This window comes from Myotis lucifugus, unplaced genomic scaffold (genome assembly GCF_000147115.1).
Source record: "Myotis lucifugus unplaced genomic scaffold, Myoluc2.0 scaffold_600, whole genome shotgun sequence".
Taxonomy (NCBI): Eukaryota; Metazoa; Chordata; class Mammalia; order Chiroptera; family Vespertilionidae; genus Myotis; species Myotis lucifugus.
The window spans coordinates 397,385-409,423 of record NW_005871648.1 but is presented as its reverse complement, the minus strand read 5'-3'; the positions used below and the strand labels follow the sequence as shown (position 1 = coordinate 409,423).

Below are 12,039 nucleotides of genomic sequence, written 5' to 3'. Positions count from 1 at the left end.
AGGGATAACTTCTTAAAAGAATTCTTAGGTCAAAGAATTGGGGTGGGGTAGTAAAGAAAGATGCCATGCCTCTAAGAATGATAATACAGCCCTAACCGGTTTGGCTCAATGGATAGAGCATCAGCCTTCGGACTCAAGGGTCCCGGGTTCGATTCCGGTCAAGGGCATGTACCTTGGTTGCAGGCACATCCCCAGTGGGGAGTGTGCAGGAGGCAGCTGATCGATGTTTCTCTCTCATCGATGTTTCTAACTCTCTATCCCTCTCCCTTCCTCTCTGTAAAAAATCAATAAAATATATTTAAAAAAAAAAATGATAATACAGCACAGCCTTTACGGGTTCTGGTGGGACGGGTAGCTAGAGATGGCAATTTCACTAAGAGCAGCACTAAACAGACTCCTGAGCAAAACAGTCAAGGATGGCCCGGCCAGCATGGCTCAGTGGTTGATGAACCAGGAGTTCCCGGTTCGATTCCCGGTCAGGGCACATGCCAGGGTTTCCCACTCAGTCCCCAGTGGGGTTCATGCAGGAGGCAGCCAATCAATGATTCTCTCATCATTGATATTTCCATCTCTCTCTCCCTCTTCCTTCCTCTCTGAAATCAATAAAAATATATTTTTTAAAATGACCCTTCAAACACCCTAAATTTGGTTATTCTGAAGCTGGAAGATAACATTTCTAAAATATTTCCTAAAGTTAAATTTTAATGAAACAACATTGTTAATAATAATAATAACCCGCTGAATTATATACTTTAAAATTTATGTGGTGTCTGGCAGAATATCATGGTATGTGAATTTTAATGTAAGTCTACAATTTGATGTAATAAAAGTAAATGATATCACAAGGAATTTCTCTAAGGTGGGGTGAAGCAGGGTTGAGGAATATAAAACAAAAAGAACAAAACTATTTTCTAAAAGGAACAGAAGAAAGAGATCTTAAGTACTTTTAAAAAAAAATCACCACAGATTCCATTGAAAATAAAGAATACTTTCATAAGTAGAGTGAGAACCCTTATGCCAAGACAGAGCTGAGCCAGAACTATGACTATCACGTGGATTACCTTAGGCAAGCCAATCTCGTCCATGGCATTCAACCACTGAATCACATTATCCGTGTGTCGGAAGTGGAGGCCAGTCGCCTAGAACAAATAAAAGACCATTAGGCGGGGGCGAAGGGGGTCCTAATATAAGGTGACAGGAGAAGATCGGACTTTGGGTGGTGGGCACACGGTGCACTATACAGATCTGGTAACATAGAAACCCACACCTGAAACCTATATGTTCATGCTGACCAGTGTCACCCAATCAATTTAATAAATAATTTGTTTTAATTTAAAAAAAGACACGTTGCCAAAAGTGACACAATACTAAATAAAAACTCTCTTGCAAGTTTCCTAGACAAACTTTACAAGGTCCCCTTAAATTCAAGGTCTGTCCATAGCATTATGTTCACATTCCAATCCCAAAAAGCCCAATCCACATCTCCGCTCCTCTCATTTAAAAACTATCCGGAGAGACCCAGCCGGCATGGCTCAGTGGTTGAGTGTTGACCTATGAACCAGGAGGTCACAGTTCGATTTCAGGTCAGGGCACATGCCCGGGTTGCGGGCTCGATCCCCAGTGTGGGGTGTGTAGGAGGCAGCTAATCAATGATTCTCTCTCATCATTGATGTTCCTATCTCTCTCTCCCTCTCCCTTCGTCTCTGAAATCAATAAAAATATATTTTTTTTAAAAAAAAGAAGCCGAACCGGTTTGGCTCAGTGGACAGAGCGTTTGGCCTGCGGACTCAACGGTCCCAGGTTCGATTCCAGTCAAGGGCATGTACCTTGGTTGCGGGCACATCCCCACTGGGGGGCGTGCAGGAGGCAGCTGATCGATGTTTCTCTCTCATCGATGTTTCTAACTCTCTATCCCTCTCCCTTCTTCTCTGTAAAAAATCAATAAAATATATTTTAAAAAATAAATAAATAAATAAAAGATAGGTTTCTATCTGAGATCTTAATTTGGCTTTGGCTTAGGGTCTATACCTTCCTTGTTTCCCTTTAAATTTGAACATAAAAATCTCTTTTGGGGGGGGACCAAAAAAAATCTCTTTTGATTGCATCTTCATCCTTAGCTCATTATTACAGTCAACTGCTCTTACATTCGCTGTTGGTTTTGCCATCTTCCACTATTTTATACGCATCCTTATTTCAAATAAGAGCTCTGAGGAAGGCTCCCCACAGAAGCTCTTAGATGACTAATTTTGGTCCCTGTCAACTGAACTAAGCAGTCTTCTTACTCAGGGCCGTGGGCCACAGGAATCAAACCCTTTCACTTATCTCCATTTTCTGAAACTGGATCGCCTTCCCACTTTACCTTGCACTCTAATATCACAGGTGGATCTTTTTTCCCTAAAGTTGCTAATGCTTTCAATCTGCCAACAAATCTCAGGACTTGGTTAAAGTTAAAGTAGTTCCTCTAGTTACTTCCGCTACCTTCTAAGAAAAAAAAAAATTCATCAAGGCCCTAGCCAGGTTGGCTCAGTGGATAGAGCATCGGCCCATGGACCAAAGGGTCCCGGGTTCAATTCCGGTCAAGGGCGTGTTCCTTGGTTGCAGGCTCCTCCCCCGCATGGCCTTGGTCAGGGTGAGTGCAGGAGCCACCAATCAATGTGTTTCTCTCACATCGATATTTCTCTCTGTCGTTCCCTCTCTCTAAAAATCAATGGAACAATATCCTCAGATGAGGATTAAAAAAAAAATTTTCACAAGGACCATGATGAGACCCACCATCGCAAGAAATGTATCAGAAATACAAACAGCTGAAGTTCTACTACTATATCTTGATTTTGCACTATTTTCTACACTTTTGTTGGAACAAACACCCTTAAACTCGTTTCTCAGTAACTCGTACACAGGAGAAAGCATGCGAACCTCTCTCACGTTCACGGCCGTGCTGGCGCCACGCCGGGAGGACTCACCTTGTATCTGGTCTGCTCCCGGTCGTAGATTTTCTTCAAGGACACCACTTTGGGAGAGAAGAAGTTCCCGAGTTTGGCGAGGTAGACCCCGTTTCGAAGGCCCTCCTCCAGCTCTGTGGTAGGAGGCAGGTCTTCCCCCAGGCATGCTTCCATCCACCTGCACAGAGGGAGAGAGGACTTGAGACAAGGCAGGGAGGACTGAAGCATTCCTCAGAGGATCAAGCTTAATTTCCATTCTCCTCGGATAAGCAACACGCCTTTACGATCCAAGTTCAGCGTCAACCAGGAGGTCACGGTTCGATTCCCGGTCAGGGCACATGCCTAGGTTGTGGGCTTGATCCCCAGTGGGGGGCGTGCAAGAGGCAGCCGATCCATGATTCTCTCTCATCATTGATGTTTCTCTCTCTCTCTCCCTCTCCCTGACTATCTGAAAACAATAAAAAAAATATTTTTTTTTATAAAAGATCCAATTTCACAAGCCTTGTCCTGACCCAGTCAGATCTGAGGCAGGGAACTTGGAAAACTTCTGGAGCATGAATGCCACCTTCTTCTCTACCCTACTTTCCTCTCTGCCGCCCCAGAGCCAGCTGGCTCCCAGGTCCTGACTGTCCCATGCACCTCGGATCCGTTCCCTCAGTCCTTAGGTTACTCCTTAAGGACTCCTACGGAAAACCATTTGTAACCGAAGCCACCATCTCAACTGTTTTATTGCCGAAGTTCTCCTCTGGTTTTAGCATTCAGAACCCACAGTGAATTTCTAGGTTCAAGGTTTTATGGTTGTTTGGGGTTGCCAAAATAGTCAGTTATCTTGGCTAAAACACTGAAGGTACCTCTCATGAAAGCAATAAAAATGAATTCTTCAGTGCTTTTCAGAGAAGAAGAGGTTGTAAAGACAGAAGGAAAACTGTATTTTGTCCCTTGAACACTTCTCTCAAGATTTCAGGGAAGCCCAAGATACAACAAATCAGAGTTTAATTGCATATGTTTTCTACAAACGAAAGGTATGTAACTAAAAATCATTTAGAGCAATGATTTTAAACCATTTTTTTGAGTCACAGAATCCTCTGAACATCTAAGAAACACTATATGATCCCCCAAATCAGTGACGCCCTAGACCCGTGGTCGGCAAACTGCGGCTCGCGAGCCATAAGCGGCTCTTTGGCCCCTTGAGTGTGGCTCTTCCTAAGCCTTAGGAGTACCCTAATTAAGTTAAATAACAATGTACCTACCTATATAGTTTAAGTTTAAGAAATTTGGCTCTCAAAAGAAATTTCAATCGTTGTACTGTTGATATTTGGCTCTGTTGACTAATGAGTTTGCTAACCACTGCCCTAGACAGTTTGGCTCAGTGGATAGAGCGTTGGCCTATGGACTGAAGGGTTCTGGGTTCGATTCCGGTCAAGGGCACATGCCCGGGTTGTGTGTCTCCCTTCCTTTCTGAAATCAATAAAAAAATATTTTTAAAAAATAATAAGCCGTAGCCGGTTTGGCTCAGTGGATGGAGCGTCGGCCTGCGGACTGGGGGGTCCTGGGTTCAATTCCGGTTGGGGGCATGTGCCTTGGTTGTGGGGTGTGCAGGAGGCAGCTGATCTATGTTTCTCTATCTCATTGATGTTTCTGGCTCTCTGTCCCTCTCCCTTCCTCTCTGTGAAAAATCAATAAAATATATTAAATAAATAAATAATAAGGAAAAGCAACCATTTCCCGTTTTTCTCAAGTTCTATCGAATAGTCACTCAACCTCATTTTGAAATCTGTTATACTTTTAAAGCAGCCAGCATATTGTCTGCCCCATAGTCGACTCTTAAATAAAGACTGCCTGGATATATGAATGGGCGAGAGAATTTTCTGGTCATTCTCTCAATTCAACGATAATAAATAAAATTTCCTCTTCTGACTTTTCTTTCAGGTAGAATTTAAATGTCAGGGATGAGGAGGGGGAGAAGGGGTGGGGGTGGGAAACAAATGAGTTTTTCAGAAGAGATGCCAGAGTCACTAAATTAGATAGCAATTTGTAACAGTTACAAAATCCAAACTCTACTTCAGGAAGAACCTAAAGACCACAGGACGATGGGGAAAACAGTGTAGGTTATTGGTACAGAAAACGGGTGTAGTCTCAGGACAAACCTCATACAGCCATCCCTCCAATATGTCACTGCTGAAAGGACACAGCAAACAGCTCCTGGCAACCCAGCCCTCGGGGGAAGTCTACCCTGTGATCTCATTGACAGGGACATCCTAGAACAGTGGTTCTCAACCTTCTGGCCCTTTAAATACAGTTCCTCATGTTGTGGTGACCCCCAACCATAAAATTATTTTCGTTGCTACTTCATAACTGTAATGTTGCTACTGTGATGAATCGTCATGTAAATATCTGATATGCAGGATGGTCTTAGGCGACCCCTGTGAAAGGGTCGTTCGACCGCCAAAGGGGTCGCGACCCACAGGTTGAGAACCGCTGTTCTAGAACAACTCAGTGTGAGCCAGCAGCAGCTCTTTGCCATGTAACAGTATGAAGAAAAAATTACTTTTCTTCTCAAAATAAGGTGAACACACAGGGAAGACGATGAATAAGCAGCACAGGATGTGTTTTTGCCTTGAATCAGAGCCAGTTACCAAAGTTGTGTGGGCTTTCCTCTCCTCTGGGATTACTAGATTAATATCAGCCCCAGCCGGTTTGGCTCAGTGGATAGAGCGTCGGCCTGGGAACGGAAGGGTTCTGGGTTCGATTCCGGTCAAGGGCACATGCCCGGGTTGTGGGCTCGGTCCCCAGTGAGGGTGGTGCAGCAGGCAGCTGATCAAAAATTCTCTTTCATCACTGATGTTTCTCTCTCTCCCCCTCTCCCTTCCTCTCTGAAATCAATAAAAATATATTTAAAAAATATATATCCAAGTAAAAGCAGGGACCATGCAACATCTCCCACAATCCTCTCTGTGCTTTCCCTAGTCTGACTGCTGTAAAACAGTCCAGATTAACAGCTACACCAGGACATTTCCTGTAGTGACGCAGAACATCACTCAAGGGTCAGGTCAGAGGGAGAGAAGCCAACTGTGATTTGGTGAAAGGGAGAGACAGTCAGAGGGCTGGGAGAGGCAGGCAGGCTGTCACCAGAAAGACAAGAAGTAACAAGTGTTGGGGAGGATGTGGAGAAAAGAGAACCGCTAAGCACTATTGGTGGGACTGTAAATTGGTGCAGCCACTCGGAAGGCAACAGGGAGGGTCTTCAAAAAATTAAAAACAGAACTGTCATAGGACCCGGCCATCCCACTTCTGGGTATACAGTCAAAGGAAGTGAAACGAAATCTGGAGATCAAGGGTAGGTGTGAACTCCCCTCTTCATTGCAGCATTATTCACAACAGCCAAGATATGGAAGCAACCTAACTGTCCATCAACATATGAATGGATACAGGTGTTGTGTGTGGTGTGTGTGTGTGTGTGTGTGCGTGTGTGTGTGTGTGTGTGAGAAACGAAATATTCAGATATGAGAAAGAAAATCGTGCCATTTGTGACAACATGGATGGAATTTGAGGGCATTATGCTAAGTAAAATAAGCCAGACAGTCCTGACTGGTTTGGCTCAGTGGATAGAGCATCGGCCTATGGACTTAAGGGTCCCGGGTTCGATTCCAGTCAAGGGCATGTACCTTGGTTGCGGGCACATGCCCAGTGGGGAGTGTGCAGGAGGCAGCTGATCGATGTTTCTAACTCTCTATCCCTCACCCTTCCTCTCTGTAAAAAATCAATAAAATGTATTTTTAAAAAATGTAAGCCGGACAAAGACAAATATTGCATGGTATCTCTTCTATGTGCAATCTAAAAAACAACGCAAAAAAAAAAATCTCGTAGAAATAATAGAAAAGTGGTTCCAGGAATACGAGAAATAGGGACAGGTTGGTAGAAGAGTACAAACCTCAAATACATAACACATGGTGAGTACAGCTGAGAACACTGTGCTGTATAAGTGAAATCTGCTGAGAGTAGAATATAAATAAATGTTCTTACCAAAATAAATAAATATGTGAAGTGATGGATATGTTAATTAACTAGATGATCCTTTTACAATGTGTACGTATAACAAGTCATGACAATGTACTTAAAATGTCTTATAATTTTGTATGCTAATTATACCTCAATAAAGCGGAAATAAAAAATAAAATCATTGCCCTAACCGGTTTGGCTCAGTGGATAGAGCATCCTCCTGAGGACTGAAGGGTACCAGGTTCAATTCTGGCCAAGGGCACATGCCCGGGTTGTGGGCTCAATCCCTAGTAGGGGCCATGCAGGAGGCAGCCAATCAATGATTCTCTCTCATCAATGATGTTTCTATCTCTCTTTCCTTCTCCCTTCCTCTCTTAAATCAATAAAAAAATATACTTAAGGTGGTGGGTTTGATTCCTAGTCAGGGCACAAACCTAGGTTGAGGTTCAAATCCCCAGTCAGGGCGCGTGTGGGGGGCAACTGCTTGGGGTTTCTCTTTCCCTTCCTCTCTCTGGAATCAAGTTATTTTTTAATTTAAGTACAAAAAGTAATAATCCATGCACAAAAGAAAAAGCATTGGCCACACAACTTTTTACCAATTTTCATGTTTAACACTGTCTTCTATTCATAGAATCTCGCGGTTGGAAAGCTCATTAAAGATCTAGTCTGCACCAACTCCTCCACTCCCCTCTCACCTCCCACTCCCTCTCTCTTTAATGCCCCAACGCTCCCAAACCATCACAGTCCATTTTGACGCTATTGCTGGGAGGTAAAGTGCAAGGGGGGAACGCTGGGGGGGGGGGGGGGGATGAAGAAGTCGGTGGGCTGGATGGTGCAAGGCCTGTCTGTCAGGCTATGAAGCCTTTCTTTCATCCTAGTCATGGGGGACACTACAGGGTTTTAAAAGGGGGATGACCTGGGCAGGTCTGGGTTTCAGAAAATCACTCTGACCACAATGTGGGGATTTCACATTTTTCTTCAAGTACAAATGTTTCTACAGGTACAGATGTTCTAACAAATCAGTCACTTATGCCCTAGCCGGTTCGGCTCAAGTGGATAAAGCGTTGACCTGTGGACTGAAGGGTCCCAGGTTCAATTCCGCTCAAGGGCACATGCCTGGGTTGTGGGCTCCATCCCCAGTGTGGGCTGTGCGGGAGGCAGCCGATCCATGATTCTCTCTCATCATTGATGTTTCTGTCTCTCTCTCCCTCTCCCTTCCTCTCTGAAATCAATAAAAATATGTAAAATAAATAAATAAATAATAAGTCACTTACAAGCAAAGTTCTGAGAATGTCATACCAAGTGGTGATATGACATCAGCACACCCACCTGTGATCAGGATGCTGGGCCACAGCCACAGCCACAACAAAACCCTTGTATTTCTCACAGTATTTATCACAAGAGTTGAAGAAAATGGAGGGAAGAGTTCTGAGTCCTTCCTCTCAAAACAAGGGACAGAAACTTTCAACATTTTATCCTCCTCAATGGCTCATTTTCAATATAAGTAACACTAAAAATATAACCTCTAACCCCACATGGCAGATATGAAGCTAAATGCTTTGTATGAATTATCTCACTTGATACTTGCAAAAAGCCATAAGGGAAGTAGTAATATTGTTCTTATCTTCCCGATACGGAAACCATGCGCTCCTAAAAGTGAAATAATCTCTCCAAAATTACCGAGCTTGTAAGTGGCTAAGCTCACTCTTTTTAAAATATATATATATATATTTTATTTATTTCAGAGAGGAAGGGAGAGGGAGAGAGAGATAGAAACATCAATGATGAGAATCGCTGATCGGCTGCCTTCTGCACGCCCCTCCCCCCCGCCCTCCACCCTCCCCCGAATGAGGGATCCAGCCTGTAACCCAGGAATGTGCCCTGACCAGGAATCGAATCATGACCTCCTGGTTCATAGGTCGACGCTCAACCACTGAGTCACACTGGACAGGCTAAGCTCACTCTTGAACCAAAGCTGGTGTGATTCTAAAGCCTAAACTCCCTTGCTACAATATACTGCCTCTTTAAGAAATGACAGCTACCACCTACTGAACACTCACTAACAAATGCTCAAGTTCCGAAACTGGACTTTCTGAAGCATCCCACACCACAGTCCATGACCTCACTCACCATCCTCCTCTATCAGGCACCAAGAGACGGGCATATTAAATGTTAAACACTGGTGAAGTAGACACAATCAGTGTGAACAATGAGTGCTCATATTAAAGCCTGTCTTTCATATAATTACATAATAATTCTCATAATTATTTTTTATTGATTGATTTGTGAGAGAGAGAGAAGAAAGGGGAGGGAAAGAGAGAGAAACATCGATTTGTTGTTCCACTTAGTTATGCATTCATTGGCTGGTTCTTGTATGGGCCCTGACTGGGGGGAGAACTTGCAACCCTGGCATATCAGGATGACCCTCTAATCAACTGCGCTACACAGCCAGGGCTCTCATAAATGATTCTTATATCCCTTTCATATTTAGACTGCTTTTATAAAGCTGTTATATACATATTTTAAATCAATTTTCCAAAACAAATCTACTCACATCCATTCAGGAAACATTTTTTTAAATATATTTTTTATTGATTTCAGAGAGGAAGGGAGAGGGAGAGAGAGACAGATAGAAACACCAATGATGAGAGAGAATCATTGACTGGCTGCCTCCTGCACGCCCCCTACTGGGGATCGAGCCCACAACCCAGGCATGTGCCCTTGACTGGAATCGAACCCGGGACCCTTCAGTCCGCAGGCCGGTGCTCTAGCCACTGAGCCAAACCAGCGAGGGCAGTTCAGGAAACATTTTTAATGGACCACTCTGAGCAGCACCTATAAAATGTGACGAATACCTGCCCCACCTTTAAAGGATCACCCTCTTGGGACAGAGATGCTTAACCAACTGGCTACCACAGGAGATGAGAGCTGAACTGGCTTTAAGATAAACCGTACTTAGAGGTAAACAATGGGGAAAGGAGATGTTTGAGATAAAGGAAAGGGCATAAGCAAAGGGCCCAAAGGCATGAACACAAATGGCATATTTAGGGAATGACAAAGCATGCTGCTGGAGGACTCCGTGGGGATGGAGATGTCTGGAGCCTGGTATCTAATCTGCAGGCAATGGGAGCCATGAAAGTTTTTACACAGAAGAATGACTTGGCCGTGCCTTGGCCAGATAGCTCAGTTGGTTAGAGTGTGGTCCCCATATTCCAAGGTTGCGGGTTCAATCCCCGGGCAGGGCACATGTAAGAATCAACCAATGAGTACAACAATAGGTGGGACAACAAATCCATGTTTTTCTCTCTCCCTTCCTCCCGCTCTCTCTAAAATCAGTCAATAGCCCTGGCTGGTTTGGCTCAGTGGATGGAGCATCAGCCTGTGGACTGAAGGGTCCCGGGTTCGATTCCAGTCAAGGGCACATGCCCAGGTTGCAGGCTCGATCCCCAATGGGAGGCGTGCAGGAGGCAGCCAATCAATGATTCTCTCTTATCCTTGATGTTTCTATTTCTTTTTCCCTCTCCCTTCCTCTCTGAAATCAATAAAAATATTTTTTAAAAAAGTAAAATAAAATAAAATCAGTCAATAAATAAAAATTAAATTGAAAAAAAAGAATGACTTGGCCAACTATAATTTAAAATTTTTCATTAAATACATTAATAAAAAGGAGTGGCTCGGTCAGAACTGAGACTTTAGAACAGTAACTAGGACGACAACATGGAAGACAAGATTCAAGAGAGAAATATTAGGCAACTATTTCAGGAATCTAGGTGAGAGAGAAGGAGGTCTTGAACTGGGGTAATGATGGAAACAGAAAGAGAAATGGTGACTAATCACAGAGGAGGAGGAGCCTCTTTGCAGATCTTAGATAGCTGGGCCTGGGGGTGAGAAGGGCATCAGGGAAGATGCAGCCTTTACTGACGACCGGAAAAGAACAAAAAAACAAAGTGAGCTCCTGACCTCACATTTCACTACTGACATTAAACACCAAATGGATTAGAGACTTTAAAAATAAAAAAGGAAAAAATATAGATGAATGGTTGTACAATCCTGAAATGGGAAAAGGCTTTTCCAAACAAAACCATGGAGGTAGAAATCACAAAGGAAATGGAAACAATTGGCTACACAAAAAGCAGTTAAACTTCTATAAAAATCAATTTAAAAAAATCAAATGGAGCCCTAACCGGTTTGGCTCAGTGGATAGAGCGTCGGCCTCCGGACTGAAAGGTCCCAGGTTCGATTCCGGCCAAGGGCATGTACCTTGGTTGCGGGCACATCCCCAGTAGGGGGTGTGCAGGAGGCAACTGATCGATGTTTCTCTCTCATTGATGTTTCTAACTCTCTATCACTCTCCCTTCCTCTCTGTAAAAAAATCAATAAAAAATATATTTAAAAAAAAAAAAAAAAAATCAATTTAAAAAAATCAAATGGAGCCCTAGCCAGTTTGGCTCAGTGGATAGAGCGTTGGCCTGAGGACTGAAGGGTCCCGGGTTCGATTCTGGTCAAGGGCACATGCCCGGGTTGCTGGCTCAATCGGGGTGTGCAGGAGGCAGCCAATTGATGATTCTCTCTCATCATTGATGTTTCTAACTCTCCCCTCTCCCTTCCTTTCTGAAATCAATAAAAATATATATATTTTAAATCAAACAGAGAGATAAACCAGAGGATAAATTTGTAACATGTAGCAAAGGAATAATAATCTCCTATAATCTCCATATTCTACATACATTTTAAATGCTTGAAATAAATAAAATAACAAATATTTCCCTAGGAAAAATGGGTTAGAAACACAAAAAGGCTATAAAGGGTCAGTGCCCTGGCTGGTATTCTCAGTGGTTAGAGCATCAGCCTGTGGACCAAAGGGTCTTGGGTTCAATTCCTGGTCAAAGGCATGTACCTGGGTTTGACCCCCAGCCCTGGTGGGGCTGAGTGAGGAGGCAACCAATCTATGTGTCTCTCTCACACCCCTCCCTTCCACTCTCTCTGAATATTAATGGGGGGGGGAAATCCTCAAGTGAGGATTAACAAAAATACTAGTAAATGGTCAGTAATACACAGGAAATATTTGGAAACTCACTATTAATCAAAGAAATGCAAA

General features: G+C 43.4%; 1 protein-coding gene across 1 annotated transcript in view; it reads right to left on the bottom strand.

Moving 5' to 3' along the window:
* LOC102420198 (ras GTPase-activating-like protein IQGAP1) overlaps positions 1-12,039 on the bottom strand; it is a 78,817-nt gene that overhangs the window by 39,339 nt on the left and 27,439 nt on the right. The window contains exons 3-4 of the mRNA XM_023745890.1: positions 2,964-3,120; positions 1,062-1,139 (exon numbers count right to left, since the gene is read on the bottom strand). Of these exons, the coding sequence (XP_023601658.1) occupies positions 1,062-1,139; positions 2,964-3,120 (235 nt within the window). The remainder of the gene's footprint in view (positions 1-1,061; positions 1,140-2,963; positions 3,121-12,039) is intronic.